The following is an 18,015-nucleotide window of genomic DNA, read 5'->3' as shown; positions in this document are numbered from 1 at the left end:
TTCAGAGGTATTGGTTACTGTAAGTGAAGCTGCTCTAGATGAGAACAGAAATAATCAGAGGATTTCTTCCTGTTAGAAGACAGACATACCTAACACATTTTTCACATATTGAGTTCTTTTCCAGGAGACAAGTTTGCTTTGTCTGAAAAAAATTGCTTTAATCATTCAGAGAAAAATAAAGTTATGCCTCCCATAGCAGCATCCAAGGTAGAATGTTACCTCACAGAACAGATATTTCTTCATATGTTGCAGTCAATGGTAATTAGGCAAACTCTGAAATGCCTAGGAAAGAAACTAGTATAGTTCAACCACTGTAATTTTCCTGTTTGCCCTGAGGAGAATCTTTTTATTTTGTTTCTGGCCAGCAGAGTTTGTAGTTCCAAGAGCAGTCATTCCACCTACTTCCTTACACTCTTCATTTATTTTAACAATTAAATGAAAAACTCAGCAACTAGCCACAATAATTTTAAAAATGGAAAAAAAGTAATCCAAAAGAATCAATAAACCAACTAAGAAACTGTGAGGACAGAATGGGCAATCTCTTTAACATCTTAGAAAATTCCTCCAAGTTGCTAATCCTAACACTTGGTCACCTCAAATCCCAGCCACATCTTCTCTAGCCAAATTTTACAATATGCTCTAAATTGGAGAAATAAAAGTTATGGTTACATTGCTTGTGAAAAGAGAAATCACTCCAGATCTTAGAGAGACCACAACCAAACACCACCCTAAAATTGTTTCCCCTCTCATCATTAATTCCAGCAGGGGCACAGGTAATGATAAAACCCTACAGCCATATGGATTGAAGTCAAAAGAGCTCTGACAGCTGAATTCTCTGACATCTAGAACTTCATCAGCCAAAGAACACCAAGCAAATAAATATCTGCTGGTGGTAGCAGGCAAATACAGACTGGCCCACAGAGCTCTGCTCATGCAGCAAAAGGCAGAGTGGTTATTTCAGAGGAGAATGTTCACAGGGCAGGAAAAGCTTCCTGGCAGTTACATTTTTTGGAAATGAAGAGGGTCATTCAAGGCCAGACCTCCTCTCCCCAGTAATTACAAGTATGCCAGCATGACACACTGAGCATGGAAGGTATTGATGGATGACAACAACATGATTAACTTCCAATCTTTTTCCAGTTTGTGGGAGGAAGAAAAACACTCACCCGAGGCCACAAGTGCAGAGCCTGTGCCAAACCAAGGTCACAGCACTGACACAATTTAAAGGCGTCAGCAGCATCACAGCTCTGGGGGATTCCAGCCACCACCACATTTTTCAGTGCTAAACCATGAACAGCAAAGTTGGATGTTGGTTGATAACTCAGAATTTTAGTCATTAAGCAGTGGCTTTCTGGGCAAAGACACTGCCTGCAACAATTATGATCATTCCTTCTTCAGGAGTTCTACCAGCAGAATTTATCAGCAAAGACTAAAATCCAACATGGTTGCTGCTGAGCTTTCAAAGGCAAATGAGAATCATTAGGTAATGTACTCTTACTTGATTTATTTAGGACACAGATGTTTGGTCTGAACTACTCTACTGAAATCCCAAAATCTAAGGTTAGCAACAGCTTTTAAAATATAAAACCAGAAAAATGAGCCATGGCTGAAAGACTCCAAATCAAACATATTGTCTCTTAGTAGGCTTTCTTCAGTGGTTTATCACTGTGTTTTCAACAAATTCATCCTCCTGCTAATTCACTTCTCTCTAACCCTCAGTCCTTGCTTCTTTCTGACAGCACAGCACATTCAAGCTGCACCAAAACCAGTTCTGCAACTTCCCTGTAAGGTTTCAGGCCCAGATGCAATGATAAAGATCCAGCAGTTAAAGTTTGTACCACCAGTATTTCAAAGGAACCACTTTTGCACTCCACAGCATGTGTATGTATCGTGGAACGTGGCTAATGGCCAATCTCTTCTCTCCTTAAAGTATCAGATAAAACCAGTAATATTTAAACTGTCTTGCTTCAGCTTCTTGTTCCTGGAGTTTTTTCCCTTTAAAACCTTCATTGGGTAGTCTTCCCCCTTCCTCCCAGTGCACAACAGCACTGATTTACAATGGTCTGATACAAAATTCCTTCCTTCTAAACATGCACCCTATTCAACCCATCCTCCTACACAGACTTAACCAAATCTCTGAGCTTTTATTTTGCAATCATGTAATTTGATGTGCAATCTTCTGTAAGATCTCAATTTTAGCTGAACAGACAGTCTTATAAACACCCTTTTAAAAGCAGATACTGACCTTGAGGTGAGGCTGAAGGAAGCAGCAAATCCAGGAGGGAGAAGCGAAAGAGAAAGAGTTAGAGTTTGTGAAAACAGAGTCCAGAGATAAAGCAGTTCAAGAATAAAGGACAAAACAAGCAGATATAAATCAGGTAATGACACACAGACACACAATCATTCACAAACACAGAGCTGCATGTTTTATAGACATCCAATTTAAAAAACAAAAAACACCAAGAAAAAGAAATAAGAGAAAAAAAGGACCTTTAGATTAGATTACACCATTTCAATTAGAGGCAACTTTCTATAGGGAAAATAGTCTCCAATATGTAACAGTTCTTGGAAAAAGAAAATAAGCCATTTTACAAACAAAACTCTGAATTTCTATCACATCATTAGCAAATACCCCTCTTCCAGAATTCTAATGAACATTTTGAAAACACAGAGTTTGACTATCAGAGATGAAATCTAATGTTTCCTTTATGACATTTTCTAAGGGCTTATTTTCTCTCCATGAGCAAGACATGCAACTTTTTCACTTTTCCTGCAGGTGATCCCAACTTGTATAAAGGGACTAAATAGAAAGGAAAAAAACCCCACCACTGAGTAAAGTCCTCAGGACCTGAAGATCTGTCAAAGCTAAAAAAGCTCATCTTTCTTAATTTTGGCATTGAAGTCACCCCTTCCAAAGGAAAAAAAAAAAGCAGCTGCCTCTTCTTCCTGCCACGTAATTCTCCTGTATAAGGTGCAATCTAAGAACAATAATGACCAAACAGGTAATTTTTTGACAGTTCTCTCCAACATTGTTCAGCAGCAGAACTGACCAAGACAAAATGCTGGAGTCCCCTGTATAATATGAGGTCCCATAGGTTCATTATTGCCTTTTTTTTTTTTTAATGTCTCCAGTATCTTTCATAGGCATCTGCTGTCAATTTCACTGATAACAGCAAGATAAGTCCAAGGAAGCAGAAATATAAACCTTTTCAAACTGATTTTAAATTTGATGATTTTCAGTCAATAGAAGAGAGGCAAAGGAAATGTCCTTCTGTCCAAAGTAGCAATTTGGCTTTGACAACATTTGCTGTACTTTTCCCATGGCAAAATTTCATTCCAAAAAGGCAGAATATAGGCTGGATAAAAATATTTCTATAGTACAGGCTACCTGCTATATTCTTTATTACTCTTGGTATATGGAGGCACGTAAATAAAATTGGAATCCTTATTTATGAGATAAATTTTACTATCAACCATGGTGGGTACTGAATTTGCACAAGCAGCTGTTATTGGTCTGTAACAGATTAACTAATGCAAAAGTACTTTTCTTTGGCTTCTCAACCAACATTCTTCTAATCAAGCTCTTCAAGGACAGCTGTTGTAGAGACTGTATTATCTGGGGATTTGGGGAAAGATGAGACTTGTAAAGTGCCAAATACCACATCTCAGTCTTTGATCTTGAAGTAACTTAAAATATTCCAAAAGCCTTGGTTAATTCATACTGAAAAACATGTAAGTAACAATGCTGACTGAAATCCAAGACTACAAACAACTTTAACAAAAGGGAACAAAAATGTGAAAATAAACAGTTGGTTAAATACGGGAATTAATACAGTAAGGGGAAAAATTTAGGATTCTCATTTTTTTGTTTCAGGGATCCTTTGCTTGTGTTCTAATGATGTGATATTGTTTCTTCAGTTTCCAGAGAAAAACATACAGCCTACAACTCAGAACAGCCCAGTGGAATTTAAATGAACCATACAGTTCTTCCAACTGCTATTAAAGGTAGCATCTCTGGCTGGTACAGGATGAAGGCAAAACAGTATGTACAACACTATGCTGAGGTCACTTGCAATTTTCTGTGTGCTGCAGAAGTATTATTTAACCAGCTGCATGGGTTTTAAACAGAGAATAATTATTGCTACATCTCCATTTTGTTATGGAATAATTCTTTCTTCCAAAGAAAAATCCATTTTCTGTAATTGCGAGCCCCTTTTCCAAGTTTTTGTTACAGAGGCACAAAATATTTTTTAGAAGTGTGGATTTTTAGAATAATCATAAATTTATCTAAACAGGACTATGTCTGAAAGCACATTAAAATGAGAGGAAAAAAAATCTCTAAGTGTGCTGTCACTCAAACTAAAACCAAGGCAGACACCTGAATCTGCCAGCTATTGGGAAGTAAATGGAGATCTGCCATGGACTGGAGCTGAAGCCTCAGTTCATGGGCTCTATCAGTGAAATTGAACAGAGGAGCACAGCAAGCATCTGCCCCAGGCAGCAGCCCCAAGCAAGCAGGATCAGGTACATACCGAGACAGACCCATTACAGAGCAAAATCACAAGTTTCAGTTTGCACTCTTTCCCTTCAAGCAAGAACACACACTTGCAGCATTCCTTACAAGATCCAGCAGCAGCGCTCCTGCCCAGCCCCATTTACTGTGTGCTCCGATGCAACAGCCACACAGGGAGGGAAGACAGCTGTAATGCCAGCTGGCAGTCTCAGAGAAACCCATTTCTTATAAAATACCATCCTGTTCATTTTAAAGGGAGAGCTGACTTTGATCACTGGGTGCAGATCAAAAAAATGAGATGTGAATGCTTAAGCATTTTAATTAAGAAATCTGCATTTTAAAAGCTGTTGGTTATTCCAGCTACAATTTTTTCCACATGCTTGTGTATTATAGGGAGTGGAATGAGCCTGCAACATTTGTCTCAGATGTACTTAGGATGTAGTTTATGTAACGATTTTCAGTCAACCTTTGAATTCCCCTTGTTTGACAGTGAGTGATTGTGTATATTTATTACTCTGTCAGCCCTTCAAAGCAGTCTGACAGGGAACAATAGGCATTTGATCTTCCTTGTGTCTGCCAAAGCAGAAAGACTATTTATGTTTACCCCTTTTGACAGGTTTTCTCAATAAAAAGAATGATGGCTGGTCTTTTCCTTTTCCCCAGGTTGGTATTTAGAGGGACAGGGAGGAGATGGAGAGGCAGAGACAGAAGGTTTGTGTGTGCATCCATGCACACATGTATGCATGGATCTAAGAGCACAAACCCAGCCACAGATGGCCACAATGGGGCAATGAAATTACTATTTCACTGAATGACTGGCAATTACTCTATATGCCTTTTGTTCTTCCTGTACTCCAGTACAACACCAGGATCTGACACTTTTATTTTGACTACATCAGTTGTTTCAGTTGTATAAAAGAGAGTCTTCGTGGGTTTTTTTTTACTCCTTTCACACCAGGTTGTGAGTATGGATACTCCCATATTGCTCAAAGATATTGACTGAAACAAAGCTACAAAACAGCTTTTGAAGAGATGTAGTAAAGGCAGGCAACAATGAAACTGATATGCAGACTTGGCTCGTTATTTACATGATGCTCCTTCTCCTCACCTTTATAATTATTTTACTTATATCACAGCTCTTACACTCTACTGATGTAAGAGCTGGATTAGGAGACATCTGCTAAATAAAATCCATTATTGCTATAATATAAGGCAGATGACAACTCCTATACTCATTACAGATAACAGGCACAAGAGGGAGTGCTTGAAAACCACCTTGATTTAATATCAAAAACAAGCAGGACTTCAGCACTACAGAAAATTTGGCAGGAAAAGAAGCCTTCAAAAAAGCTCACAATCAGTGCTTCTCATTACTGGTATTTCTCCAGTGCAGGGTCCTTCCTGGAGGATCCAAGGTCAGATCCTTAGTCTTGGATTAGCAGACAAACCATGCTTTCAGCCAGCCCACTGCTGAACTCAGCTAAAGAGCTGGTCCATACTCAGTTCTGTGGGCATGAACCTGTGCTTAGAGTGTCAGTCCTGCCTGCTGCAACATGGACACAATTCCAGTGGGGATGGTTCACTGAGAGGAGAACACAGCAAGCTCTGATATTCAGCCAGGGCCTGCAGCAGCCCTGACCTCTCCCCATGTCAGGGGCTGGACTAACTGGGGTTCTCTGACCTTGTCTTTTAGAACTGCTGTTTCTGCAATATCACAAAGCTTCAGTTTCTCCCAAAACACAGGAAGAGGGAAAGAATGGGAAATAAAGGACAGCTAAATAAAGAACAAACTGAAGAAGGATATCCCATTATATGAAAAAGGTGAGGATGGATTGAGGAGTCACCATAAAATCACTGTGATGGGGTTTTTATCTGGTGCTCTCTACAGATGGATTTGCAATTACAGGCAGTGTCCCTGTGTCTTTCTTTTCCTTCCTTAGATGTGGGTTTCAAAAGCAATTAGTGAGTCTGAGTGCTGCTCCTAAGGCACTTTAACAAAGCTTGACTTCCAGAGGGCAGACACTTGCTTTCTGAAAATCAGCATAGTTTCAAAAGTCTTAAGTTAAATACCTGTAAGCAAATGTGCCTGCACATTTCTATTCTTATCTGTTTAAAGAAGTTATGTTGATATGAAATGGTTTTTTGTTTTCCTCCTGTGAAACCTGATACAGGACTTCAGGTGCAATGCTGATCTTGTGTGAAGATAAAGCAAGACTGAGAAGAAAGAAATTACTTCTTCCTTTCCTAGCTTGGAAATGATGAAAATCTTAATATTCAACAGATCTCTGTGCTCAGAGATGGAGCTGGACAAACTATGGGCCTGACCACTTCTTTCCATTACAAAACCCAGCTCTCAGTTGCTTGCCAAATATGAAAAAGTTCTGCTCCTATTTCCCATGACAGGTTCAACCTAACCAGGGATTTCTGTGGAAAGTTTCAGTTAGGTCCTTCACAAGAAGCAGCATTTTTATGGAAAAAAATTGTTCATATATTGTAAAAGAGTGTGTCATTTCACACAAAATGTGAATTAAAATTATAAGGCAATCTTAATTTCAGAATATATTAAGTTTTGAATGATTTACCTTAGAATTTTAATGTTCACTTAAGCTACAAATTTTTGAGGGAAGTGGATGAAAAACACAACAACAAAAACAGATTCTGCCTTGTAATAATACCATGCAAGTATAAGATAAATCCATTTGTTTTTATGTTTTATGGCAACAAAATGGATTGAAGTATTTTAAAATAATATTTAGTTGTTTCAGGTTTTCCAATGCCTGAATCAGAGTTCAATTTATTTTTGGAGGACTATAATCAGTTAAGACACATACAGAATTATAGCCACACCATCTCTCAAGGTTAACTTTAATGGTGATGATTAGGACTTTATAATAAACACCTTTCTTTAATTTGACACCATATCTCTTACTTTAAATTATTTATATGCCTTGATGTGGTTCTTGCTAAGGAATGCTCTAAAAAACTATTTAAAAATTCACAGAAACAACAACCTTGAAAACCAAAGACAATTATTCCAAGGTATGAGTAGCAGTTTGAAAATAAGTATTTCAGCTTCAAACTGTTGATTTAAGCTTAGGGCATAATTTACTAGTACAGTTTCCTTTACACTATTCTAGGAAACTGTAAAGTTGATGGAAAATACAGCTAATTTCTCTCTCCATCTATCCTTCACAGAACACTACACAAACATTTGTCTTAAAGACAGACAAAATAAGATACTGCATTCTACTCTATTACATTCCACAATTTCAGCATTCCTCTGAGATCTCTCAATGTTTTTAAATATTTTATTTACTGTTGGGAAGAAATATTTAAGATGAGGAATATACCTTTTGGCTGCTACAAATCAAAAGTTGGAAGGCTTCTTCTTCAAAAGGGCATCCTTAAATTCTTTTCAGGAAAACTCTCCAAATTCTCCTTCTTAAAATAGCTACTAATTCCAGCTGTCCTTAACATGACTGCTGGTATTCCACAGCTGAGTGCTGTCTTCCTTTGTTCCCAAAGCAAAGTTTTCTTCAGGAAAACAAAACAAGTCTTGTGTCCTTGCAAGGACCACCTATCTCATATAGTGAGCATGCCAAGTGAAAATCAATTTTAAGCCTGCAACTGGAACTAGCACTTCCATGTATATTCACTCTGTGCTCCCTTCTGAAGAAACATATATAGATGTACTTCTTGCCACCTCTCAAGTACAAACTTCTTATTTGCACAGTATGTGCACACCAATAGAGCTGTGTATACACTAATCTGTGTACAAGCTACTCTGAAGGTTCTGATGGCCATGTCCTAGATAAGGAGCATTACCTTTTGTTTGTTTGTTCTCTTAGTAGAGGACAGTCATCACAATAAAACTCATTGTGGGAACCCAGGGCACTGGGAATATTTCTCTGTCTGCTCTGGGGTGCCCTGACCCCCAGAAGGGCACTGACTTTGACCCTCATTCATGAGAAAGTTTCCTAGACTTCAAGATAGACTGGAATCCACTAAAGTGTGAAACAGATTACAGAGAGTAGTGCAGGTGTGTCACTTGGTGAGAAATTTAGGTTTTGGGATTTTCAGTATGTTGTGGAGGAAGCAAGATGGAGGGCACAGGGTGTTGTCCTGGGTTTCTTCTTCATGCTTCTTCTTCCTTCTTCTCCATGGGTTTGGGTGGCATTTTGTAATTGGGCAGAAAAGTCTGCACTGGGGGTTCCTTGGGATCAGTTATTGGGTTAAAAGGGAAAATAATCCAGTTGTCAGTTCTTAACTGGATAGTTAAGTCCTTAAAAGACCTTGTATCAAGAGATTGTTGGCCATTTTGTGCCTTGCTGCTGAACTCACAGTCATGAGACTGTTTTACTGATAAGAAATAATAAACACCTGAGTCCAAACATGAAATACTGTCTCAAGTGCCTTCAATCCAGACCCAGAGAAACCGATAAATACTGACCTCTATCAGAGACACATTTTAGAATACTTGAAGAACACTGACTTTTAGCTGGTTCAGGCAGAACTGGTAGCAGAGATTAGAACCAAAGGCAAAACACAGCAAGAGAATTAGAATTAAAAAGCAACAGCTTCTGTCAAATTTAAATCAGGGAGAGAACAGCAGCAAACTTCCTTTGGACAGTGGTCACAAGCAGCGCTTGCACTCGACATAAGCAGGTGCTGTTTGACCTAGGGAAAGAAGCAGCATTGCAGCAGCCCCAAAGAGCAGCAGCAGCAGAGGCCATTCCAGCCCAGAGGAGGAAACAGAAGCCTTGAGGGCACTCACTTTCCCAGGAAGTCCCACACAAACCCCCCCAGGTGTTGCGGTGCGGGGACCGACACCTGGCAGGGAGGGTGCGCTCTGCCGTGCTTTCTGAGGAAAGGCACAGTCACAAACACCCCCGGGGGACAAAACACAACAGCACAACTCGGGGCAGCAGGATGGGACAAGGGTGAGGAGGAAGCAAGGGAGGAGACAGAACACAAAATGAAAAAGTTACAGAGAGACAGGAGGTTAGGGGATGGCAGTACAAAAAGCAAACAGTTAGTTACAAAGGTAGTGAATAACCAGACAGCTACAAAACCTCCACACCACCACAATAAGGGGCACAAATAAAACTCATGGGGCTGCTCACCCACAGAAGAAATGTGGACTTAGGGCCCACCTTCCCATAAGAAAAAGCAAAATCCTCCCCACAGAGCATATACACCAATGAGCTCGTGCTTTCCACCTTGTGTTGACTCTAGAATATTTTTCAACTTCTGCATAGCATGCACCATTACTTCACACTTTTTTTAATATCTTTCATCTGAAAAGCAATGCCTCCCAGTTAGTAACTGCAACAGCTGCTGAAGAGTGGAAGCTTTTCCCTCTTTATGTTAACTTAAGCACAAAGCAGCTTTGCTTGCATTGGAAAGGTTCAAAGAATAGTTTTCTGCTTTTAATTCCACCTTCCTCTCCTTACTGTCTTTTCTCTTTCTCTGTTCCTCTGTGCACACCTCCCCAACTGGTGACACATCTCTTCTGTGGATCAAACTGTGATACCATTTCTCTCTCCCTGACAGCACATGGTCTAGCTGGCACATAGAACTAGCAAAAGGGAAAACTACAGGGAGGAGAGACACTCTTTTGAAGAATCCCATTTTTTAGTACAATTCTTCTCTGCATGTGACTTTTTTCTTCTCATCTGGCTGCACATGGAGCACTCACTGCTCTTGATAGCCAGAGCAACATTTGCTGTTTAGCTTGCTGACAATTGCTTCTGCAGGCACTGAGGCTCTTTGCACAACACAGCTTGATCAGCTGGACAAGCACTAGAGTCAAGGTAATTTCTAGCTCACTCTACATGGACCACAGTTTAGGTAAGACTGTTAAAAGGCAAAATTATCTTTTTTTTTCCTGGAAACCAAGACTGTTCTAGCTCTAAAACATGCCTGGATTCAGCCACGAAAGAATATTTTATAAACAAGCACTGTGGATAAAAACAGAACCAACCTACACATGAAAGAGGCATGATAAAATCTCTGCTTTGTGCAAAAACTCACAAGAAGAAAGGAAGCTTTCAGGGAATTGTTGTTTGGGGGAGCACTTGAAAACAACTAAGGTCAAATAGAAATTCCAACAATTATTCAGGAAAAGAGAAATTACCAGTCAAAACCTCACCATAAACTATCTGGAAGTTTCTATCTCTTTCTCCATGCTGGGATTATATTACAATTCCACCTGAAAAATCATTTCAGGTGCTGATACTTGGTTAATTCACCACACTAACAGCATTCAGATTAGATATCTAGATCATGAAGATTTTTTCTATTTTCCCTTAATAAATATTCTTAAATTTGTCTCCTCCACTTGATTTATTCAGCTGCTGGCAGTCACATGATAACAAAAGATGTCTTTCTTTCACATAGTCAAAATACCTATTCTGATTACTAGAAATAAGAGAAAACATATTCTATCTTATCTCAGTACTGGTAGAAAAGGTAAGTTAAAAAGAAAAGAGCACCACTCAATTTTTTGCAAGACTGACAATCACGTGGTAAGAAGGGATGGAGAAAACTGAATAGTCAAAGCACTTACCCAACTGTTACAGAATTATATCTACTCATTTGGAGGTTCTGTGTTTTCATAGCAAGATTTTAGTCTGTGACTGAAACATCAAGAAACTACCATGTAACAGGACAAACAATAACTGCTTTGCAGATGTCTAGAAGTGCATCTTTTCCAAGAAAAACTAACTAAACTAACTTTCTAACTCTTTGAAGATGGTGCAATTGCTTCTATCACTAAAAGGAGATCCATCCTAATTTTTCTTCTTTGTTATTTTTCCTTTGTAGAGTATAAACTTTTTTCTTCATAGGACACTTGTGACTACTCATTTTTTGATGCTGCAAGTCAAATCATGATTAGTTTCTGAATGCTACTGTAATAAAAAAAGCCAACTTGCATTAAAAGCATATGTAAGAGAATTCTCTTCTGCCTCCTCTAGGAATCAGGCTGAGGAATTATGCATATTTCTGACTTTTCCTAAACAGGAGTTACTGCTCCACAAAGAAAAAAAAACAATTAAGGCACTATGAATATATTTCTTACCCCTATCTTAGTTCTGACAGAAGTTTGCTGCTTGTACCCGTTCCCAAGTCAACTTGCCTGCCCTAAAGGAGGATGACATTGGAAATGTCACACCTGAGATGGGGACCCCAAGAGGACTGAAAAAAAATCCCACAAACAAATGATTTGTAGCTTTTTCATGTCTATACTCACTCAGCAATATCAACCTATTGCCTGAATGTTCTGCTGATTCCATTATGTACCAATGGGCTGAACAATGCATCACTTAGGAAAAAAGGGAAGACATTTAAAAAAGAATATATCCTCACTCCTGGGTGTTTGAGCTTATGCCATAGGCATCAAGAATTTTGGTTAAATAAAGCAACTTAAAGAAAACCAACAGGATGTTGCTTACAGTCCCAAAGAAAGAAGCAACCCAGCTAGGAGGCTGAACTGTTCCAGAGCTCTGTACATGTCAAAGAAAAGAGAATGGACTCCTCAGAAAAGAGTTTTTCAAATCATTAAGAGGGGCCCATAAATTGACAATCAGCAAGCCATGAAAAACAACCACTGACTGCAGAACCTGAAATGTCCTCCACTTAGTCGCCCTAATCTTCCTGACAGTAAATTGTAGAGTAGTTAAGTAGTGAAAAGACAGACTATTTTGGCACAAGGCAAATGGGAATAATCAAATTTCCATTTTGCTACTCCAAGTTGGGAGTGGTAAAGTAAACAAAAAACCCCAAACAGGTATTACTGCCCAGAAATTTGCTCTTGGCCCACTGTAAGATGAGAAAATCACAGAACACAGAACCTAATTCAGGTTTTTCACAAGATCTATTACTTATATTTATGATACAAATGCCATGGAATCATAATAAATTTTAATTTTTTTCTAAGGACATTATAGTCTTCAGCCTTCTGGCTCCAAGAGAAAGATGGAAAATGCTGACAAGTGCTGAATCAAGTTTTGCTTGGACAAAAGCAAATCTGCTCATCAGGCTTCACCCGGGCCAAAGTTTACCTGTATCCCTACCAGTACGGAGTTATGAGGCCACTTGTCAGAAGAATCTGAGTAAATGGTAAAACAAGCTTTGAAGAGGCATTTTTCTTATTTCTTTCTGTGAAAGCCATGCCTGAGGAATTTATTGTATCAAAACAACAAATTGTTTTACAAACACACCAAGATTTCAGCAGCTTTTACAACCCTCTCCATTCCCTTATATCTCTATCTACCCTTCTAGTTCTACCTATATCAGCCCTATTTTTGAGTAGCCAGGTAAGAAAAAGCAGATGCTAAGATACCTTTTTCCTAACAATGTAGCACAATAAAGGACTAAAGACAGAAAACTCCAAACAGACTGAAACAGACCAAACAGATTGTTTTTTCCAAAACAGCCGCCTTAAGGTTTTTAAGACAAGAAAAACAACTTATCTCTAACACACTAACATTAGTTTATTTTGCTCCTCTTTTAACTTTACACCATCCTCACCTTTCCAGCTCTGCTATCTTCTTATCCTTGTCATTCTTCTCGTTCTCCATCTCCTTGAGGATCTCCAGGAGCCGATCCACCTCGGCCTGAGCCTTGCCGGACTCCTCGCGGTAGCGCGTCACCTCCCGCTCCAGCTGCTGCAGGCGCTCGCCCAGCTCGGGGCTGGCCCTGGCCTCCAGGGTTGCCTCGTGAGCCTGGGAGAAAAAGGTTCAACAAACACCACTTCATTCACATGCAACTCTGACAGCTCCAAAATGGCACCTGTGACAATTCCAAAATGCTGCCTAGATACCTATTTCAAAATGGCAGGATTAATTATTACACGGGAATTATTAATTATTGCATGGGCATAAGACAGGCATAAGTATTTCCCCATACTATTTTTAAGTATGGGGAAATACTTTGCAGGAAAACAAAAATTTAAAACAAACTTAGTTTTTTAAATTCAGCCTGAAAGAATACATTACTTTTAATCTGAAACAGAATCAAAAAAGAAACCGAAATATAAAATAAAGTGTCAAATTATTTGCAAGGAAAAAAAAAAGTGAGTGCAAAAGTTCCTAAAGTACACTGATAAAACAGTGATAGGACTATAATTCAGTTATTTGAGGTATTTCTAACCTATTTATTCTCTAAAAATTAATCACAGGTAATAGCCTTCAATAACTACATCACTATGCTAAGTGTCAGACCTTTGCACAAATGGTGCTGATGTGCTCAAGCTTTGCCAGTTCTGTGAGCCACACAGACCAGGGTTTATGAGCATGGCTACTGAAATTATCTTTGCTCAGTTATCTAAGAAATATATTTTTCAAGATCAGGCTCTTGGGACAAAAAGTACCTCTGGACTGAGGATGTCACAATCCCAATGAAGAGATTGTTTGGGGAGGTTTTTTAATGGCTTGGTTTGTTACAAAAATCACAAATTTTTTAGTAAACCTAATTTAATAACTCCCAAGCATGTAAGACACAGGAAGAATGCAGTATTAATGCCAAAAGTTAAACCACCAGACTAAGGACTATCCTTTTTCTCAGCCTGCTCCTCTGCTCTTGGATCTTGAACTGCAATTTGATAACAATTAAAGATATTTCAGAATTGCTCAAAATGGCTTCAGTGAATAGCAAGTATGATGGAGCCATTCTGCTGATCAGGATTGCCTGCAAAAAGCCCAGGTCTTGCTCTTCTCAAAACAAACCTACAACAGAAAATAAGACTACAGACTTTTCTCCCCTCTGTGTGCAGCTGTGGAAAGTTGTTTTACAAGCTGCCAATGTTCTGCTCCAAAGCACACTAAGTGTAGATCTGATAGTACAGGACTCTGTTGCTTTTAAAGGTAATTGGAGAGTACTACAGCAGTAAAAAACTCAGGGCAGAAAGCTGCTGCTTCCAAAGAACCAAACAGCAAAATTATATTTGGCTAAATCTGTTTAGTTATTCTGTAAAACAAGACTGGAGGAAAATATCCATTCATTGACTCCAACATTTTTGCCTTGAAGTGTCTAGTTTTTAATTAGCTCCTTTAAAGCCAAGGCCACATTCTAGTAGAATCCAGGAGACTTGTGGAGCAGAATATTATGGGACTGTGGAAAGTCTTGATGCCTGTCTTTAATGGAACTGACCTTGGGATGGATCTGGGTTTCCTAAACAAATGAAAGGTTCATGTTCCAGGGCCTTAGCCCTGCAGCTCTTGTCTGAAGGTCAAAAATAAGCTGTTGTGGCTTTCTTTTGTTTAAAAACAAGAATTCCAGAAAGTTGATAAGGCTGGACAGTATTTTATCCTAGAACAAAACACCCCAGGCACTCCCCAGGTCTCCCAGGCAGATGTCAGCAAGAGTGCCCAACAACCAAACACCATGGAAGAGTGGAACCAACCCTTTCCTGAGGTACTGCATTTAGGAACACCTAAAAGGCTCCCTACTTTTGAGTGACTTTCTAGTCTTTCTAGTGACTTTCTGACACTCCTGTGTCATTGAACCGTGAGACTGAAAACCCTGCATCTGGGCTTCTGGCCACAAGTGCATCCCTGTGAGCCTGGAGGCTCTGCAAAGCCTTTTGGAGTTAGGGCTGTCACTGCTTCCAGATTCCTTACTGCCCCATAAGCACTTCAAATTACTCACCCTTGGAAAGGGCTCTCCACAGCAAGTGGAAGTGTAATGAATGCCCTGCCAAGAGGATGCAGACTCCAGGAGGACGTGGCAGCAGCGAGACTGACAAGTGCGTCAGCCCCATGAACAGCTGTGAGCACCAGGGGACACACTTGGCTTTGGAACCAGCACTGGTGGGTGTTTCTGAAATGCTTTTTTGGGATTTCCAGCCTGAGGAAGTCTGAAATACTTGATTTCACTTCCTTTTCAACTACACCTTAAATTTCAAAAACCCCCTCCAATCCTTTCCCAAATACAGGGAATTGGGAATACTGTTTTTGGGGTCACCTAGCCACTGGCTGAAGGCATCAGTATTCTCCTAAGAGACTCTGTGTATAGAGTTAAGTCTGGTTTTCACCAGACAGAGCCTGACTTCTTCTGTACTGGATTTAGGTATGTTTCCAACATCTCAAATTGTTTCACAAATACTCCTCCAGGCTCTTTAAAGTCATCCAAAATACATGATCAGATAATCAAGAAACTTCTTTTAAAAGAAAACAAAGTTAGGCTGTTAGCCTGGCTTATTAAACTCACTAATTCAAAAGAAGTTATAAGACCTAATGCAATTTGACTGTCAGAACAGTCCTGATTTATTTCACTCTGCTAATAAAAGCATCTCCACAACAACCCAAGAGACACTACTGAGAAGAGGAAATAAATTTTCTTTTCTAGAGAATTAGCCAACAAGTCAGTGTGTCTGGTTCTTATAGAACCAAAGGACTATTTACAGGACATAAATTATTGGTTAAGAGACCTAACACATGTTATTTGTATATAATGCACATAAGTATGGGCACTTTCACCTAACACAAAGAGAATGTTATGTGATATGCTGTAAACTGGAAACCACTTCCTGCACTGTGAGTTACTGACTGAGTGACTTTGGTCCATTTTGTGGCTTTTGTACAAAATATGTGTTTCATGACAGTATCTAAAATCCTACTGGATTCATTTATTGTATAAGAGAGAAAACCAATGCATTTAGAGCTTTCCCACAAACTCACATCAAGATCTGGAACAGATGAATTGGCTACCTTCCCTGTGCAAAATAATTAATCTTGCTTTTTTCCTTTAACCAAAAAGCAAAACACAAATAATGAATTCCTACATTCACAGTAAAAAAAAAACTACATACAACCTGCCCCACCCATCAAAGGTGTACAGAAATTCCAAAATAAGCAGTAATTTCATTTTTGAAACAGAATCAGCATCTAAAGTAACAAATGCACCAATAGTTTCTCCTGTATTAAGAGACTGTAAGAAGTCTGTTTCAGAAGTCTGACTTCAATCTCTGTCTGATACAGGATTTGTACATCTGTAATTTTAATACAGTTACAAACAAATGTGATAATGTGTAAAAGAAATATGACAAAAATTATATAAATGCAGAAAGCAGACTGCTGAGGGTGACAGAACACTGCACTCTCTCATCTCTGCAGGCCACTGAGTTCACCTGATTAGAGGCTATTTAAACCCCTCAGCTGTTTCTCCTGACCCTGGCATTAGCTCTCTGTGCTCCTGTGTGGTATCAAACAGGTGAATTAAAGAGCACAGTCAAACTCACACATTTCATTCTGCACTGATCTGGATAAGAAACAATCACATTCCAGCTGGAAAGCAGCACCCTGTTAAGCTCTGCTTTTATAAGCAAAGCTCATCTGATCAGTATTAGTCTTTGCCAGTGTGGATTCAGTTTCAAATTCTAAGTGGTTCAGGGCTGAGAACAGTTTAAGTTTACTACTCTGGATATGTTCTCCCAGTTCTTAAGAGGGACTATAAACAGAAGAGGAGGTTTAACAGCTTTCTGCTTTCCTGCTCTCATTTCCCATCTGGAAAGTGGTGATGGGGGGACTGCTTCAGGTACCTACAGAACACAAGAAAGAGTGATTGTTCCTCAACAAAATAAATGTACTTTAACTTCTCTTGCTTCCACAGAAAATCAGCTGACAAAGCCAACTCCTACAGCTAAAACAAAGATGACCAATGTTTCATAGAAATAACCAATATTTACAGATGGAGTAGAGTGGAAGACAAAACACATTAAAAAGAATTTTCTAAGTTGATATTTCTTGTGCCAAAAACCTCTTTTTTAAGAGGTAAGATAATCTTACACAGCTTCAAGTGTGCCAGAGACAGGGAACATAACAATAGCACAGACTGAATTTAAAGGTTCTAAAATGTAAATAAAAATTCCAAACATTATGACCAAGACTCCAAATCAATATTCCTAAAATATTAACTAAATCAAACAGCAAATAACTCACAGCAAACACTTTCTACTTTTACCTATGAATTGAGACAGTAAATTCAGTTTAACATTTCACATACAAATGTTGCCAAGAACTTTTGGCCATGAAGTAAAAGTTCCCAAGAACCTGAAATCCCATTTTAATCCAGCCTCCTACCTCCAAGGGAGCCTCATGTCTCCTAAAAATAGTAAATGCACACACAAATACAAAAATATGTTATGATTATTTACTGCAAAAGACAAACACTTTACCCATCTTCTGTACTTTTCCTACCACAGAGGCAGAAATTCAACTGATAAAACACTTGTGCTGTCTTCTATCATGCCTTTATTAGTTTAAACAGAATTGTAAATTTAAAAAACCAAAAAACCATCAGGCTTTTTCCTCTTTTAGTTCCAAGGCTCTACACAGCCCAACTGTAAAAAAGCTTTTTGAAAAGGCACTAATGGAAGTAAAAGGCTCAGGAAATTCTGTGATATTCTATGATATACCATGTACTGTAAACTTGACTCTGTCACAAAGAGTTATTTGCTGTTTTTTAACCACCTCTACATGGTTAGTCTCTGTTAATGGATC

At 38.9% G+C, this 18,015-nt stretch overlaps 1 protein-coding gene across 4 annotated transcripts in view; it reads right to left on the bottom strand.

The window, feature by feature from the left end:
• Window positions 1–18,015, bottom strand: part of ERC1 (ELKS/RAB6-interacting/CAST family member 1) — a 279,402-nt gene that overhangs the window by 151,367 nt on the left and 110,020 nt on the right. For all 4 annotated transcript variants that reach the window (XM_030237938.2, XM_030237939.2, XM_050984992.1 and 1 more), the window contains one exon: window positions 13,046–13,239. In XM_030237938.2, the coding sequence (XP_030093798.1) occupies window positions 13,046–13,239 (194 nt within the window). The remainder of the gene's footprint in view (window positions 1–13,045; window positions 13,240–18,015) is intronic.

Source organism: Serinus canaria, chromosome 1A (genome assembly GCF_022539315.1).
Source record: "Serinus canaria isolate serCan28SL12 chromosome 1A, serCan2020, whole genome shotgun sequence".
Lineage (NCBI taxonomy): Eukaryota > Metazoa > Chordata > Aves > Passeriformes > Fringillidae > Serinus > Serinus canaria.
Note: the sequence above shows the minus strand (reverse complement) of the source record. Positions and strands in the feature narration are given on the sequence as shown.